At 39.1% G+C, this 19,542-nt stretch overlaps 1 protein-coding gene across 6 annotated transcripts in view; it reads right to left on the bottom strand.

Moving 5' to 3' along the window:
* Positions 1 to 19,069, bottom strand: part of RAD18 (RAD18 E3 ubiquitin protein ligase) — a 116,591-nt gene extending 97,522 nt beyond the window's left edge. For 4 of the 6 annotated variants that reach the window (XM_049716081.1, XM_004274791.3, XM_033437226.2 and 1 more), the window contains exons 1-2: positions 18,918 to 19,069; positions 14,826 to 14,907 (exon numbers count right to left, since the gene is read on the bottom strand). In XM_049716081.1, coding sequence (XP_049572038.1) covers positions 14,826 to 14,907; positions 18,918 to 18,968 — 133 coding nt within the window. In that variant the 5' untranslated portion in view covers positions 18,969 to 19,069. Of the gene's footprint in view, positions 1 to 14,825; positions 14,908 to 14,932; positions 14,988 to 18,917 lie in introns of all 6 variants that reach the window. The other 2 variants (XM_033437224.2, XM_033437227.2) reach the window with 2 other exon arrangements.
* Between the last annotated feature and the right edge of the window lie 473 nt (positions 19,070 to 19,542).

Raw genomic sequence — 19,542 nt, 5'->3', positions numbered from 1 at the left:
CTAGATTCATAATGACAAAGCTTAGAAACAAAACTTGACAGAACCAGTCTGATCCTTCCACAACAAAAAAAGAAGCCTTCCACAACAAAACCCAACACTCCAATAAAGTATACAACAAAATCTAAACACTCAAAAATGTGAAAACTACAATGGAAAGCATCCAATCAAAAATTACCAGAAATGCAAAGAAGCAAAAGAAAATGTGCTCTATAACCAGAAGTATGTGGCGGGGGGGAGGGATGGAATCAATCAATAGATAGTTTTAGAAACAATAGAGATAATGAATTAGCAGACAGTGAGGTTAAACTAGCTATTAGAATATGTTCAATATATTCAAGGATTAAAATAGACACACACACGAACCTAATAAGGAAAGAAATGGAAGATACTAAAAAAGTAAAATTCCTAGAGAGGAACAAAACAATATCTAAAATGAAAATTTCACTGGATGAGACTAACAGTTGATGAGACAGTGCAGAATAAAAGATCAATAAACTTGAAATCATAACAAAATAAATTATCCAAAATTAAGCACAAAAAGGATGGGGGTGGGGAGAGATTACCAAAAAGGAAAAGAAAAAAAAAACAGAGCCTCAATGTCTATAGATTAACATAAAGTAGTGGAATAAAGTTAATAAAGGTCTAACAAAGTGTAATCTGAATTGGAGCTCGGGTGTGGAGGTGGGTGTGTAAACAGAAAAATACTCAAAGAAAAAGCGTTAAATTTTTTCCAAATATAAACCCATAAACTGAAGCAGTTCAATGGACCACAAGCAGTACAAACACAAAGTAAATCACACTAAAGCACATTACAAATTTCTAAAATCTGGTAATAAAGAGAAAATCTGAAAAGCAGCCAGAAGAAAAATGACACATTATATACAGAAACCTATAAAAAAAAAAAACCTAACACACCTGGTTTCATCTGAAACTAGTCAAGCCGGAAAACTGTAGAATGACATTCAGAAAGGAGAAAAATTAACTTTGAACTGCATACCCACTGAAAACCCCTTTCAAAAAGCAATGAAATAATTTTTTCAGGGAAACAAAAGCTGAGAGAATTCTTTAGCAGCATGCTGGTGCTACAAGAAATGCAACAGAGAAAATATAAACGACATAAGAAGAAAACGTTGATGTATACAAAGGAGAGTATAAGAAATGATTAATGTGCCTAAATATAAAAGACTACTTTTTCATTTTTAAATTTGTCTTAAAAGATAATGAGCTGTCTAAGGCAAATACAGGGACTTCCCTGCTAGTGCAGTGGTTAAGAATCCACCTGCCAATGCAGGGGACATAGGTTTGAGCCCTGATCCGGGAAGATTCCACATGCCACAGAGCAACTAAGCCCGTGTGCCACAACTACTGAGCCTGAGCTCTACAGCCCACAAGCCACAACTACGGGGCCCATGTGCCACAACTACTGAAGGCTGCGCATCTAGAGCCTGTGTTCTGCAACAAAGAGAAGCCACCGCAATGAGAAGCCCGCACACCGCAACGAAGAGTAGCCCCCACTCGCTCCAACTAGAAAAAGCCCGTGCTCAGCAACGAAGATCCAACGCAGCCAAAAGTAAATAAATAAATAAGTAAATTTATAGAAAGTAAATAAAGCAAATATAATAACAATGTATTGTGTCTGTAGTATATGTGCACATCATAAAAGGAAAGACAACAACAGGATGACAGAAGGGGGGGGAACAGAAGCACACAGTTGTATACCCATGGCATTTTCACAGAAATAGAACGAACAATCCTAAAATTTATATGGAATCATAAAAGACCCCAAGTAGCCTAAGCAGTCTTAAGAAAAAAGACCAAAGCTGGATGTATCACACTACCTGGCCTCAGAGTATACTACAATGCTACAGTAATCAAAACAGCATGGTACTGGCACAAAAAGAGACACATAGATCAGTGGAACAGAAAAGAGAGACCAGAAATAAACCCATACACTTATCATCAATTAATCTATGATAAAGAAGGCAAAAATATATAATGGGGAAAATACATTACCTTCAAAAAAAGTGGTGCTGGAAAAACTGGATAGTTACATGTAAAAGAATTAAATTAGAAGGCAGAGTCAAGATGGTGGTGTGGGAAGACGCGGAGTTAGCATCTCCCCACAACTAGGGCACCCACCAGCCGCTGGTGGGGGACTCTGATGCCCAAGGAGATGGGAGGAACCCCAAAGTGAACCGGTAGGACATAGGGGGACTGAGGGAGGAGGAAAAGTGAAGGCCAGACAGGATCAGCACCCCTGAGGCAGGGAAGATCAGGAGAGGCAGGCAGAAGGGGCCCTCCAGGAGGAGCGGGAGAGGAGCAGAGGGCGACTGCCCCACCCACTCAGGCCCAGGGAGCCTGTTGAGCTCCCAGGCCAATCCCCTGCCCTCCAAACCCCCCTCCAGGCCATGTGAGTCCTTGGGGGCATAGGAGGGAGACAGGGGAGATCAGGAGAGGCAGGTGGGAGGGGCCCTCACAGACCAGAGGAACAGGAGAGGAAAGGAGAGGAGGGCATTTGCCCTGCCCACTTGAGCCCAGGAAGCCTGCTGGGCTCCCAGGTGAGGTCCCCTGCCCTCCGAGACCAGGGGTGGGGGGCACACCTGGGCCCCTTCTGTTCCTTGAGCCTAAGCCCCAGCCCCCAAAGCCCCCAGGGCCTTTTCCAGCCCTGTGGGACCTGGGCATTGGCCCCGTCCATTGCCCAAAGCTCACCCTTGCTTAGACCCCGCCCTCCACAGCCAAGGCCTCCCCCACACCCTTTTTTCCCCCTCCTCCTCTTTTTCACTGTTATGGTACTACTGTGCATTCTGGTTGTTGATTCATCTAAATTTTTATTTTTATATTCTTCCTAACAGATATGTTAGTTTCCTAGTCTCATTTTATTTTTTACTTTGTTATCATTGTTTTTGTTTGTTTGTTTGTTTTGTGCCCCAGGCAGCTTGCAGGATCTTGGTTCACAAGTCCGGGGTTGGGCCGAAGCTCCTGCAGTGGGAGCTCCAAGTCCGAACCACTGGACTAACAGAGAACCTCAGACCGAGGGAATATTCATCGGAGTGAGGTCTCACAGAGTTCCTCCTCTCAGCACCAAGACCCAGCTCTACCCAACAGCCTACAAACCCCAGTGTTAGAAGCCTCAGGCCAAACAACCAGTAAAACAGGAACACAATCCCACTCATTAAAGAAAAACAAATGAGATGGCAAAAAAAATATGTCACAGATGAAGGAGCAAGGTAAAAATCTACAAGACCAAATAAATGAAGAGGAAACAGGCAATGTGCCTGAAAAAGAATTTAGAGTAATGATAGTAAGGATGATCCAGAATCTCGGAAATAGGATGGAGTCACAGATCGAGAAAATACAAGAAATGTTTAAGAAAGATATAGAAGAACTAAAGAACAAACAGAGATGAACAACACAATAACTGAAATGAAACATACACTAGAAGGAATCAATAACAGAATAACCGAGGCAGAAGAACAAATAAGTGAGCTGGAGGACAAAATGGTGGAAATAACTGCCGAGAAGCAGAATAAAGAAAAAAAGAATGAAAAGAACTGAAGACAATCTCAGAGACCTATGGGACAACACTAAACGCACCAACATTCGAATTATAGAGATCCCAGAAGAAGAGAAAAAGAAAGGGTCTGAGAAAATATCTGAAAAGATTATAGTTGAAAACTTCCCTAACATAGGAAAGTCCAAGAAGCACAGAGAGTCCCATACAGGATAAACCCTAGGAAAAACACACCAAGACAAATATTAATCAAACTAACAAAAATTAAATTCAAAGAAAAAAAATTAAAAGCAGCACGGGAACAACAAAAAATAACACACAAAAGAATCCCCATTAGGTTATCAACTGATTTTTCAGTTGAAACTCTTCAGGTCAGAAGGCAGTGGCAGGATACACTTAAAGTGATGAAAGAGAAAAACCTACAACCAAGATTACTCTACCCAGCAACGATCTCATTCAGATTCGATGGAGAAGTCAAAAGCTTTTCAGACAAGCAAAAGCTAAGAGAATTCAGCACCACCAAACCAGCTTTACAACAAATGCTAAAGAAACTTCTCTAAGAGGGAAACACAAGAAAAGGACCAACAAAAACAAACCGAAAACAATTAAGAAAATGGTAATAGGAACATAAATATCAATAACATCCTTGAATGCAAATGGATTAAATGTCCCAACCAAAAGACAGACTGGCTGAATGGATACAAAAACAAGACCCGTATATATGCTGTCTACAAGAGACCTACTTCAGACCTAATGACACAAACAGACTGAAAGTGAAGGGATGGAAAAAGATATTCCATGCAAATGGAAATCAAATGAAAGCTGGAGTAGCAATACTCGTATCAGATAAAATATACTTTAAAATAAAGACTGTTATAAAAGATAAGGAGGGATACTACATAATGATCAAAGGATCAATCCAAAAAGAAAATATAACAATTATACATGTTTATGCACCCAACATAGGAGCACCTGAACACATAAGGCAAATGCTAACAACCATGAAAGGAGAAATCAAGAGTACCACAATAATAGTAGGGGACTTTAACACCCCACTTACAACAATGGACAGATCATCCAAACAGAAAATAAGTAAGGAAATACAAGCTTTAAATGACACAACAGGCCAGATAGATCTAATTGATATTTATAGAACATTACACCTGAAAGTGGCAGAATACACTTTCTTCTCAAGTGCACATGGAACATTCTCCAGAATAGATCACATCCTGGGTCACAAATCAAGCCTCGGAAAATTTAAGAAAATTGAAACTGTATCAAGTACCTTTTCTGACCACAATGTGATGAGACTGGATATCAATTACAGGAAAAAAGCTGTAAAAACACAAATACATGGAGGCTAAACAGTGAGCTACCAGATAACCAAGAGATCACTGAAGAAATCAAAGAAGAAATAAAAAAATACACAGAAACAAATGACAATGAGAACACAACGACCCAAAACCCACGGGACGCAGCAAAAGCAGTTCTAAGAGGGAAGTTTATAGCAATACAATCTCACTTCAAGAAACAAGAAAAATCTCAAATAAACAATCTAATCCTACACTTAAAACAACTAGAGAAAGAAGAACAAAGATATCCCAAAGTCAGTAGAAGGAAAGAAATCATAAAGATCAGAGCAGAAATAAATGAAATAGAAATGAAGAAAACAATAGCAAAGATCAATAAAACTAAAAGCTGGTTCTTTGAGAAGATAAACAAAATTGATAAACCCTTAGCCAGACTCATCAAGAAAAAAAGGGAGAGGACACAATTCAATAAAATTAGAAATGAAAAAGGAAGAATGATAACTGACACTGCAGAAATACAAAGGATTATAAGAAACTACTACAAACAACTCTATGCCAATAAAACAAACAACCACGAAGAAATGGACAAATTATTGGAAAGGCACAATTTTCCAAGACTGAACCAGGAAGAATTAGAAAATATAAACAGACCTATCATAAGTAATGAAATTGAAACCATAATTAAAAATCTTCCAACAAACACAAGTCCAGGACCAGATGGCTTCACAGGCGAATTCTATCAAACATTCAGAAAAGAGCTAACATCGATCCTTCTAAAACTCTTCCAAAAAATTGCAGAGGAAGAAACACTCCCTAATTCATTCTATGAAGCCACCATCACCCCGATACCAAAACCAGAAAAAGATATCACAACAAAAGAAAATTATAGACCAATATCACTGATGAACATAGATGCAAAAATCCTCAACAAAATACTAGCAAAAAGAATACAACAGCATATTAAAAGGATCATACACCATGATCAAGTGGGATTTATCCCAGGGATGCAAGGATTCTTCAATATACGCAAATCAATCCATGTGATACACCACATTAACAAATTAAGGAATAAAAACCACATGATCATCTCAATAGATGTAGAAAAAGCTTTTGACAAAATTCAACACCCATTTATGATAAAAACTCTCCAGAAAATGGGCATAGAGGGAACCTACCTCAACATGATAAAGGCCATATATGACAAACCCACAGCAAACATCATACTCAATGTGAAAAAGTGAAAGCATTTCCACTAAGATCTGGAACAAGAAAAGGATGTCCACTCCCACCACTCTTATTCAACATAGTTTTGGAAGTCCTAGCCCCAGCAATCAGAGAAGAAGAAGAAATAAAAGGAATAAAAATAGGAAAAGAAGAAGTAAAACTGTCACTGTTTGCAGATGACATGATACTATATATAGAAAATCCTAAAGCTGACACCAGACAACTATTAGAACTAATCAATGAATTTGGTAAGGCTGCAGGACACAAAATTAATGCACAGAAATCTCTGGCACTTCTACACACCAACAATTAAAAATCAGAAAGAGAAATTAAGGAAACACTCCCATTTACCATTACAACAAAAAGAATAAAATACAAGGAATAAACCTGAATAAGGAGGTGAAAGACTTGTACTCAGAAAACTATAAAACACTGATGAAAGAAATCAAAGATGACATAAACAGATGGAGAAATATACCATGTTCTTGGATTGGAAGAATCAATATTGTGAAAATGACCATACTACCCAAAGCAATCTACAGGTTCAATGCAATCCCTATCAAACCACCAACGGCATTTCTTCACAGAATTACAACAAAAAATTTTACAATTCATATGGAAACACAAAAGACCCCAAATAGCCAAAGCAATATTGAGAAAGAAAAACAGAGTTGGAGGAATCAGGCTCCCCCACTTCAAACTATACCACAAAGCTACAAGTAATCAAGACAGTATAGTACTAGCACAAAAACAGAAATACAGATCAATGGTATAGGATAGAATGCCCAAAGATATACCCATGCACATACAGACACCTAATTTACGACAAAGGAGGCAAGAACATACAATGGAGAAAAGACAGCCTCCTCAGTAAGTGGTGCTGGGAAAACCGGACAGCTACATGTAAAAGAACGAAATTAGAACACTCCCTAACACCATACACAAAAATAAACTCCGAATGGATTAAAGACTTAAATGTAAGACCAGACACTATATAACTCTTAGAGGACAACATAGGAAAAACACTCTTTGACATAAACCACAGCAAGATCTTTTTTGACCCACCTCCTAGAGTAACGGAAATAAAAACAAAAATAAACAAATAAGACTTAATTAAACTAAAAAGCTTTTGCACAGCAAAGGAAACCATAAACAAGACGAAAAGACAACCCTCAGAATGGGAGAAAATATTTGCAAATGAAACAGACAAAAAGATTAATCTCCAAAATATACAAACAGCTCAGGGAGCTCAATATCAAAAAAACAAACAATCCAGTTAAAAAATGGGTGGAAGACGTAAACAGACATTTCACCAAGGAAGACATACAGATGGCCAAGAGGCACATGAAAAGATGCCCAACATCACTAATTATTAGAGAAATGCAAGTCAAAACTACAATGAGGTATCATCTCATGCCGGTGAGAATGGCCATCATCAAAAATTTACAAACAATAAATGCTGGAAAGGGTGTGATGAAAAGAGAACCCTGCTGCACTGCTGGTGGGAATGTAAATTGATACAACCACTATGGAGAACAGTATGGAGGTTCCTTAAAAAACTAAAAATAGAAGTACCATATGACCCAGCAATCCCATCAGTGGGCATATACCCTGAGAAAAACATAATTCAAAAAGAGACATGCACCACAATGTTCACTGCAGCACTATTTACAATAGCCAGGACATGGAACCAACCTAAATGTCCATCGACAGATGAATGGATAAAGAAGACGTGGCACATATATACAATGGAATATTACTCAGCCATAAAAGGAAACAAAATTGAGTTATTTGTAGTGAGGTGGATGGACCTAGAGTCTGTCATACAGAGTGAAGTAAGTCAGAAAGAAAAACAACCAATAAGAACCTGCTGTATAAAAAAATAAATAAAATTAAATTAAAAAAAAAAAAGAATGGATGAAGACATGGAAAGACAAAAAAAAGAGAAAAACAAATACCATACGCTAACACATAAATATATGGAATCTGAAAAAAAATTGGTACTGATGAACCTAGTTGCAAGGCAGGAATAATGAGGTAGACATAGAAAACGTACTTGAGGACATGGGGTGGGAGGGCGAAGCTAGGGCGAAGTGATAGTAGCATCAACATATATACACTACCACATGTAAAACAGTTGACTGGTGGGAAGCATCAGCATAGCACAGGGAGATCGGCTCGGCACTTTGTGATGACCTAGAAGGGTGGGATAGGGAGGCTCAAGAGGTAGGGGATATGGGGACATGTGTATGCATATGCGTGATTCACTTTGTTGTGCAACAGAAACTAACACAGTATTGTGAAGCAATTATACTCCAATAAAGATCTATTAAAAAATAAAAAAAGAATAAAGGCAGTTAGTGAAAAAGGAAGAATGAAATTAGAACATTTTCACACGATATACAAAAAGAAAATCAAAAGATCTAAATGTAAGACTGAAACCATAAACCTCCTGAAAGAAAACACAGGCAGAACACTCTTTGACATAAATCGTAGCAATAGTTTTTTGGATCTGTCTTCTGTGAAAAAGGAAATAAAAGCAAAAATAAACAAATGAAACCTAATTAAACGTAAAAGCTTTTGCACAGCAAAAGAAACCATCAACAAAACAAAAAGACAACCTACTGAATGGGAGAAATATTTGCAAATGATATGACCAAATAGGAGTTAATATTCAAAATATATAAACAGCTCATACAACTCAGTGTCAAAAAAAAAAAAAACCCAATTAAAAAATGGGCAGAGGACCTGAATAGACATTTTTCCAAAGAAGACATATAGCTGGCCAACAGCCATGTGAAAAGATGCTCAACATCACTCACCATCAGAGAAATGCAAATCAAAACCACAATGAGAGATCATCTCACACCTGTCAGTATGACGAATCACAAAGACCACAAATTTCAAATGCTGGTGAAGATGTTGAGAAAAGGGAACCCTAGTACACTGCTGGGGAATGTAAGTTGGTGAAACCGCTATGGAAGACAGTGGAGGTTCCTCAAAAAACTAAAAACAGAACTACCATATGATCCAGCAATTCCACTCTTGGGTATATACCTCAAAAAAACCAAAAACACTAATTTGAAAAGATACATGCATCCCAATGTTCATAGGAGCGTTATTTAACAACAGTCAAGATATGGAAGCAACTTAGTGTCTATCACTTAAAGACGATGAATGGATAAAGAACAGGTGGTACATATACAATGGAATATTACTCAGCCACAATAAAGAATGAAATTTTGCCATTTGCAACAACATGGATGTACCTGGAGGTTATTATGCTTAGTGAAATAAGTCAGAGAAAGACAAATACTATATGCTATCTCTCACATGTGGAACCTAAAAAATGAAACAAATAAATATAACAAAATAGAAACAGACTCACAGATAGAGAGAACTAGTGGGGAAAGGAAATGGGGGAGAGGAAAGGAAATGGGGGAGGGGCAAGATAGGGGTGAAGGATTGAGAAGTACAAACTACTATGTATTTATAAAATAAGTAAGCTACAAGGATATATTGTACAGCAGGGGTGCCAAAGCAGGGGAACCAGACTGCAGAGCAGGAGGTGAGCGGCAGGCGAGCGAGCAAAGCTTCATCTGCTGCTCCCCATCACTCCCCATCGCTCACATTACCACCTGAACCATCCCCCACCCCCCGCGTCCATGGAAAAATTGTCTTCCACAAAACCAGTCCCTGGTGCCAAAAAGGTTGGGGACCGCTGTTGTACAGCACAGAGAAGGTAGCCAATATTTGATAATAACTTTAAATGTAGTACAATCTATAAAAATATTGAATCACTATGTTGTACACCTGAAACTAATATAATATTGTAAATCAACTATATTTCAATTTAAAAAAGGAAGAAGTGCACAGCTGTAACAGTTTTACACTAGTCAAGTGGTATAATATCGTTCAAAGGGAGACTGTAATAACTTAAAGATGCCTATTTTAAACAGCCGCTAAAATAATAAAACAAAGAAGTAGCACTAATAAGTCAACTGTGGAAAAGATTTAATATTTTTTAAATGTTCAATTTTTTTTTAAAAGGCTGGAAGAGAAGAAAAAATAGATGAGTAAATAAAAAACAGAAAGCAAGGTAGTATATCTAGATCCAGCCTTACCAATAATTAACTTTCTGCAATGATGGAAATGTTCTATATCTGCACTATCCAAGATAGCAGCCACTAGCCACATGTGCTATTCAACACTTGAAATGAGGCTAGTGGAACTGGGAATCTAAAGTTTTAATTTTATTTAAGTTTAATTAATTTTAACTGAAATATAAATAGCCGTATGAGGCTAGCAGCTACTATATTATACAGTGTATGTCTAAATATTCCAAGTAAAAATAGATATTTTCAGACTAGATTGAATGGGAAGACCCAAAATATATACTGTCTAAAAAAGTCCAATATAAATATCAAGACACAGGTAGATGAGAAGTAAAAGGATGGAAAAAGACAAACCATGAAAACACTAATCTTAAAGAAGTGGGAGTGACTATATTAATATCAGAAAAAAGAAGACTTTAGAACAAAGAACATTACCAGGGATAAAGAGGGCCATTTCACAATCACAAAACAGCCAATTCATCAGGAAGACAAAATAATCATAAATGTGTATGTGCCTAATAAAAATGCTTCAAAAATATATAAAGCACAAACTTACAGAAGTAAAAAGAAAAATCAGACAAATCCACAATTATATTTGGAGATTTCGACACTCCTCTCTCAGTACTGATAAAATAATACACAGAGAACCAGCAGAGATACAGAAGATTTAAAAAGCAGTATCAACCAAGTTGATCTAATTAACATTCATAGAACACTCCGCCCAACTAGAATAGACATTCTTTTAAAGTATACGTGAAACATTAACCAAGAATGACCATATTGTGGGCCATAAAACAAGTCTCAGTTTGATTTAAAAACTGAAATCGGACATAATTGTTTGAGTTTTGAAAAGAACATAATTAAATTAGACATTAATAACAGGAAGATAGCAGGAAAACTCCCAAATTTTTAGAAATTAAACTAAAGACTTCTAAATAACTCATGGGTCAAAAAATAAATCAAAAAGGACATTAGCATACACTTTAAACTAAACAAAAATGAAAACTCACATATCAAAATTTGTGGGATGTAGCTAAAGCAGGGCTTAAAGGAAAATTTATAGCTTTAAACGTTTATATTAGAAAAGAAGGTCTAATATCGATCTCATCTTCTACCTTAGAAAGTTAGAAATATAAGAGCAAATTAAACTCATATAAGTAAAAGAAAGGAAATAATAAAGATTTTGAAAGTATAAATCAATAAAATAGAAAAAAGATAAAATACAGAAAACAATGAACCAAAAGTTGGTTCTTTGAAAACAGCAATAAAATTGATAAACCTTTTGCTAGATTAATCAAGGAAAAAAAAAGAAAACACACCTTTCTAGCATATGGATAAAAGGGAATATCACTACATATCCTCCAGACAAGAGAAGGACAGTAGGGAGTAGGTTGTTTTGTTTTGTTTTGTTTTTTTCTGGGCCATTGCAGCACGACATGTGGGAACTTCTTTTCCTGACCAGAGATCAAACCCGCACCCCCTGCGGTGTAAGGGAAGAGTCTTAACCACTGGACTGCCAGGGAAGTCCCTAGGGAGTAGCAATTTTCAAGCTCTATGCTGATAAACTCAACAGCTTAGATTAAATGGACAAATTTATTGAAAGGAATTCAAGGTTGTTGTAACATTTAAAAACAAATCAGTGTAATTAATCATATTCTAAAATAAAGGAATTAAAACATATGAGCATCTCTATACATGCAAAAAAAACAAACTTGACAAAATTCAGTAACCATTTATGATTAAAAAAAAAACTCTCAGCTAATTCAGAGCATAGACGAATTGCCTCAACCTGATAAATTTATGAAAATGTATTAAGAATACGATAAAACTTACAACTAACATTATGCCTGAAAGACTGAAAGCTTTCCCCATAAAACTGGGAATAAAGAAAGGATATTCACCTACACCACTTCTTTTTAACATTCTACTAGAGGTACTTAGCCTGTCTAACAACTAGAAATATGAGGCATGCAGATTAAGGAAGGAAGAAGTAAAACTGTTTTTATTCACAGATGACATGATTGTGTATATAAAAATTCCTAAGGAATCAACAAAAAAGATGCTGGAATTAAAAAGTGAATTTAGCAAGATCACAGGATAAAAAGTCAATTAAAAAAACTGTTATTTCTAAGTGCAAGGGCTGTGCACTGAAAACTAACAGCACTGTGGAGAGAAATAAAGAAGAGCTAAAGAATGGAGGAACACACCATGTTCATATAAAAATAAAATCCCCTAAGGAAAAGTAAAAATAAGAGGAATCCCTGTGTAAGGAACTTAGAAAATGGGCCCAGTGTGGCTAACAGGGACTCAAAATAAAACGGAGCCAGGCAGTCATGACAGACCGGATTCAGTCACGTACTCTATGTTCTCATTAAAACCAAGAACAGAAAACTATGACTTCTGATTCTGCTAAAGGTCCTACCTGGAAACGTCCCCAACTAGAAGCTCTGATGACCAAGCCAATCATCAAAAACTATAGTCAAGCTTCAAGGACTTGTGGTCAGGCTGCAGGGGCCAGCCAATCCTCTTTGCAAGTCTCCCAACTGTGACTTCTACAGTTTGTTTTTAAAAATCCCTCTCTCTTTACCCCCTACACCCAAAGGTACTTTAGGTTACAGCCAAAGGCTGCATATCCCCTGTTTGCAAACCTTGCAAGCAATAAAGCTGTCCTTTTGCTTTAAGATAATCCTGACTATTTTCTGGGATTTATTTCTAATTTAGGACAACATTTTTACATTGAAGACAACACTGTTAAGATGTCATAGGGACTTCGCTGGTGGTACAGTGGTAAAGAATCTGCCTTACAATGCAGGGGAAGCAAGTTCAATCCCTGGTCAGGGAACGAAGATCCCACATGCCGCAGGGTAACTAAGCCCGAGTGCCACAACCACTGAGTTTGCGCGCCTCAACTAGAGCCTGAGGGCCACACACTACAGAGCCCATGCGTCCTGGAACCTGCACCCCACAACTACAGAGCCCATGCGCCCTGAAGCCTGTGCGCCACAACTAGAGAGAGAAAACCCGCACACCACAACTACAGAGAAGCCCACATGCTGCAACGAAAGATCCCGCATGCCTCAACAAAGATGCCACGTGCTGCAACTAAAACCCGACGCAGCCAAAAATAAATAAAAAATAAATAAATCTCAAAAAAAAAAAAGTCATATATCCTCAGATGGATCTCTAGATTTAGTGCAATCCCAAGGAACATCCCAGCAGGCTTTTCTTGGTAGAAACTGACAACCTGATTCTAAAATTTACATTGAAATGCATATAAAATGCAAAGATCCTAAAAGAACCAAGACAATCTTGATAAAGAAAAACAACGTTGGAGTAGTTACAATACTTGACTTGAAGACTTACTAGAAGGCTACCGTAATTAAGACAGTGTAGTACTGGCACAAGGATAGACATAAAAATCAATGAAATAGAAGAGGATCCAGAAACAGACCCACATATAATTCCCTGGGGCCATACTGACTGATAATGGGGAGAACTCTGTCAAGTGATAGAAATGTTTAATATCTTAATTGTAGTCATTACCTGGTATAAACATTTGTTGAAACTCGTTGACACTTGTACATTTTACTGCGCACTTAAAATGGATGCCTTTTACTACATATAAATCATACCTAAATAAAGGTGATTTTAACACATATTTAGAAACAATCCCCAAAACTTATCTTGGTTCCTAATATGAATCTAGCCTAGAAGGAAACTAAGATTTATTAAGGCCCTAAAACGTGCCAGACACTGGACTCTGTACATTTAATTCTCACAACCATCTCCTAAGGCAGAAACTACTCACCAGGGTTTCACATCTGAAGAAATGTTGAGCGTTTGCAATCTCACCCACCTAATAAGTGGAGAGCTAAGAGTCAAGCCTAAGTTTATCTCTAATGCCCATGTTGCTACCACCACCATCCTCTTATTATGTCTTCCCTATGGAAACTTTTTTCACCAAAGCTACTACTATCCACTAAAACCATTTTTTAAGCCTAACATTTTTTTTAACTTTCCAAGGCAAATCAACTCGAAAATAGAGAATAAGAACGATCATAAGCCTACATAATCCATAAACTGATGGCTAAATCCAGAACAATGACAAGTGCACCCCATGCACTAAATACGTCAAACCACAGTATAAAAAATATGTACATACTAGACTCACGAAGAGAAGTACAAGCACATTTCAATATATGAGTCTTCCCACCATCACACAGCAAGTTAAGTGATAAAACTGTCTGCAATACTCTTCAGTTGTAGAATTCTCCCAGTGGAATTTTTTAACTTTAAAATTCTATGCCAAGGACTACTTGGTTGAACCACCTATCTCCTATCCTGCTAAAAATGAAAAATCTGAAATTTAACATCTAAAAGTGCCGGGCAAATAACAATATATAGTGATCAAAATCTTTATTCCTGTGAATGTTACAAAAGGCATAAAAGTATCCAAGAGGGAGGTGGTAGAAAATATAGGAACCTTGTAAAAAATATTCAATATTTAAGAGGGAGGTCATGGAAAAGACCATGCTAAAACTTCAAGATAGAGGAGCTAAAGGTGAGAAATAAATAATAAATGTGTACTTATCTTTGGTGTTAAAATAATACTACATTACATAAAAAACCACATTTTTGTAACTCAGAGAAACAATACATACTTACAGTTATGTGAACACTGAGGAATCATCATTGCAATGTTGAAATATTCAAAGCAAATTCCACAGCGCAGCAAATCATCTATTGTCTGAAATGCATAAATACATACACACCTATCAGAAAGCCACCAAGACTGGAACATCTGCCACAGAACTCCTTCTCCATCCCCTAAAAAAATAATTTAATAATACTTCTTTGTCAAATATTCAAACTCAAAAGCTAAGTCCACATAAACTGCAGGGGAGAGAAAACCTCCCCCATATGACTTATTCAAATCTTAGGTTATAGAGAACACTTCAGAAAGATAAAGCTGACACTGTACAGAATCCCACTCCATGTTGCCAGCCCGTCACAAAAGGGCTACTCTATTTCTCTTCTACTTGCCATGTATTTCCAGTTCCTCCTCCAAGCCTCCTCCTCTTCAGACCCCATTCCCTGGCCCACTGTCACTGCGGGGGTGAAAGGTACCAGCAGCCATTCACCACACAGGGTAAGAACCAGATCAGAGAATATTAAAGAGAAACACTAGAAATTATCTAGTTAAAACCCTTACTTCACAAATGAGTAAACTTGTATCCAGAGCAGGCTCACAGCACATGAGTCAAGCCAGGACAAAACTTCCTGTCTACCGGCCGTCAATCCAGTGCTTTCTGCTCGGTACTGTACAGTACTACAGGGTGGAGCCAGATGAGGAAGCCCTGGAAAGAGCTGGCGCCAGTGACAGCAGAAGGAGGGGAAGAGGCAGGCAATCTGCAAAGTCAGATAGATGTGCGTCCACCTGGAATGAAACCCAAACAGGAAAGGATCTCTCTCGCAACCTAAAATCTTCTAAATCATTTAAAATGTTATTTCTTTTCTTTTTATAAATTTATTTATTTATTATTTTTGGCTGCGTTGGGTCTTCATTGCTGCACGCAGGCTTTCTCTAGTTGTGGCGAGCGGGGGCTACTCTTCGTCGCAGTGCACGGGCTTCTCATTGCGGTGGCCTCTCCTGTTGCGGAGCACAGGCTCTAGGCGCGCAGGCTTCAGTAGTTGTGGCACGCGGTCTTCAGTAGCTGTGGCGTGCGGGCTCTAGAGCGCAAGCTCAGTAGTTATGGCGCACGGGCCTAGTTGCTCCGCAGCATGTGGGATCTTCCCCGACCAGGGCTCGAACCCATGTCCCCTGCATTGGCAGGCAGACTCTTAACCACTGCGCCACCAGGGAAGCCCTAAAATGTTATTTCATTCAAAAGAATACTGAGCAGATATTTAAGAGGAAAGAGAGAGAGAGAGAGAGAGAGAGAGAGAGCGTGCTCTCTTATGTACTGGTACGGAAAGATTGCCAAGAAAAGTGAAAAAAGGAAGTAAGGTACAGGCAGTACACACTGTCTGTGACCTTTTGTTAAAAAGGGAGGAGGGAATAAGAATATAAATCTGAATGCAAATCTGAACACAAGAACGTAACAAATAATGGTCAAAGGGGTCAGGAAACTGGACAGATGAGGGACAAGTTTGGAGGAAGACTTTTACTTTTTATTTCGCGTACTTTTTGAACCATGAGTGTATGACCTAAATTTTAAAAATGCAAACAAACAAAAAGACTAATGTCTCTAATAGTTCACATATGAAATATTGTTGCCATTAAAGGAAACATGCTTTCAAAGAATAATTAATGCATGGAAAAATGTTCATGTTTTAATGCAAACAAAAAAAAATCAGAGAACAAACCTACAACAATAATACATAACAACAGAACTATGTAGTTTAATCTCCTTAACAATCTTAGGAGGTCTATAGCATCTATATGCCAATTTTTTAGGTGAAGCCTATAGAGCTTATAAGGTGTTGGATCAAATCCGAGAGGTTGACTCCAAGGTGATCCCAAATTTTAAATGCATATACACATCGTGGGTATGTGTGTGCATGATCACACATGAGAAAAACTGAAGAACAATAAGAGGAAATGTTAAACAGTGGTTCTCTCTAGATGGTAGGATGCCAGGTAACTTTCATTTCCTCCTTTATCTTACTGTAAATTTTAATTTTTTTCTACTATATACACATTCTACATTTATAATCTGTCAAAAACAAATGTTTGTTACAGTAAAACCAGGGAAATAAACATTCAAATGCCCAAATCTTCCATTACTTTGGATGGTAAGCTACCACTGACACAAAAAGCTAGAGGATTGTGTTGAAAATCAATCAAGAGCAGAGGCAGGACCAGAAGCCAAAGCCCTGACACCTGGTCTATTTGCTTTCTTTATCACCGTCCTCTCCTGGAGGAGTGGTTCTGACAGATGTGCTGAGCAGGATCTGTGGAAGTGATACCGCATCCGATGAGCTATAACATTCTTGCACAGATGTTCAGTCCAGTGGATGCCCTGGGATTTCCTCAACTTAGAGAAAGTGGAAGGGGGAAGCTTTCACTTCCCTTATCCAATTCATAATCTTCATGACAACCACTAAAAAGCAGGGGGAGAAATACTTAACACATGTTAAGCATTAATAACAATAATAAAGATATATTGATTTAATGCTTACTACCTTCTAGATACCTTCAATCAATTAGCAAATAATTTTTGAACACCCACCATGTGCCAGGCATTGTGTTAGGCACAGTGAATAAGCCAGACAGGATCCCTATCCACACACATCAACTCATTTAACCAACCTTATAAACTATTTCTGTCTCCAGTTTATAGTTGAGGCAACCCAGGCTCAGAGAGATTAAGTAACTGAATCAAGGTCACACTGTTAAATAGAAGGCAGAGACTAAATTTAAGCCAGAACCATTGGAACTCAAATCTATGCTCTTCTCCACCGCACACTGGAGCCAAAGCCACCACAACTGCAAAACCACGGCTTTCCCAGATCCTTCCACAATGTCAGCTCTTCAACATGAGGAGATCTTCAGTCACCAAGCCCTGTAGATGACACTGATGATGGCAGGTAGAACAAGGCCTTATACTTACTTTAACCTCCCCCAAGTCCCTTCACTTAATTCTCAAAGTCACCTTATGAGTCAGTGGGGCAGATACCATAATCCGTAGTTTACAAAACTGAGCAACAGAAGAACATGATTTTGCTCAGTCACAAATGGAAATAATCACAGAACAAGGAGAAAAACCAAGCAACTGATTCTAGCTAGTACAGAATGGTGTGTTTGCTCTTGACCAAACATAGTAGGAATCCAGGACTCACCACTACCGTCCATGGAAACAGGAATGCATTGCCAAAAACAAAGTAGCCACAAAAATCAATGTTATTTGAGTGAAAGACTTCAATAAAATGAAAGGCTAGGGCTTCCCTGGTGGTGCAGTGGTTGAGAGTCCGCCTGCCGATGCAGGGGACACGGGTTCGTGCCCCGGTCCGGGAAGATCCCACGTGCCGCGGAGCGGCTGGGCCCGTGAGCCATGGCCGCTGAGCCTGCGCGTCCGGAGCCTGTGCTCCGCAACGGGAGAGGCCACAACAGTGAGAGGCCCGCGTGCCGAAAAAAAAAAAGAAAGGCTAGTGCTAAACGTGAGTCCTGATTTCTTTGTTTAAAAGAGAGGATGCACAACTATCAAGAGTTAGGACACGTTAGGGAGGAATTAGGGCAAAGTAGCACTAGGCTTCTTGAGGGTAATTAGAAGAAATGAATGAGAATGTAAAGGAGACTGCCCGCTTTGCTAGGTGATTAAATAAATGTTTTCTGATGCAAGCTCCACTCCAAACCGTGTCCGGTGTCACTGTGGGAGATTCTTCACTAAAGTACTGGGAGAGTTTACATAATGCTTGGCACGCAGTAAGCTCTAAGAAAGGATTAGGTATCACTGTCGTTTCCACCGTTTAGAGTAAGTGTTTCTTTCCACATCATTGTGATTGTTGTGACTGAACGGCAGAATACCCCGTCCCATACGACAGCCAACCTAGGCTCACCATAAGGGACCAAGGCCTGTCCCCGGTACTTCCCAGGAGAGGAAGAAACTGAGGCCCAGATCCACGCTGTGGCAAATGGCAACGCAGAGCCGGGTATCCTGGCCCAATTCGGCGCTGGCGCCTCGTCCTTTCTCCTCCTCAAGGCGGGGCTGGCCTCCCGCGGACGTCGTACGCCCCCGACCTCCCCGAAGCACTCACCTTCATGACTGCCAGGCCCGGAGGCCACCGGGGCTCTACTAGGGAGTCCATGGCCTCCCCTAAAGAAGGTGGAGGGTCCGCGACCCACTGGTCTCCAGCGCTCCACTGCCACTCGAAATTCCCCGCGCTACAGAGCTACGTCAGCAGTCGGCGACGCGCCCGACGCGGGTGCGGAGCATGCTGGGAGTTGTAGGACGTGGCCGAAGCGCAACCGAAGTGACTCTCTTTGCGCACGCGCCAGGCTTCCGCTATGCCTCCTTGCGCAGATGTGTGGTTAAAATACCCTCTTGCGGGTTTTGCACTGTACCATTAATAAGTGAATACCTGTTGAATGTTAGGAAGAGACAGCCTAAAATCAAACCAAATCCAGGCCTTGCCAAACCTTTCAAGGTCTGGGCTCCTGCCTCTTCCTTCCGGTCGCCCTCCCTGATTGCTATAATGAGCTGTCTCTGCTCAGAGCCGGGGTTTTCACATCCATTATTTCATCTCACCCCATCACAATACTGACAGGTAAATATCATTATTCGTTTACGCAAGAGAAAGCTTTGGCTCAAAAAAGTGAATAGAGTTTCTCTGAGTCACGCAATTTCTTTGACCAGACTACACATAGGGCCTCTGGCCTTAA

This window comes from Orcinus orca, chromosome 10, assembly GCF_937001465.1.
Source record: "Orcinus orca chromosome 10, mOrcOrc1.1, whole genome shotgun sequence".
NCBI lineage: Eukaryota > Metazoa > Chordata > Mammalia > Artiodactyla > Delphinidae > Orcinus > Orcinus orca.
This window is presented reverse-complemented; position numbering and strand designations above follow the sequence as displayed.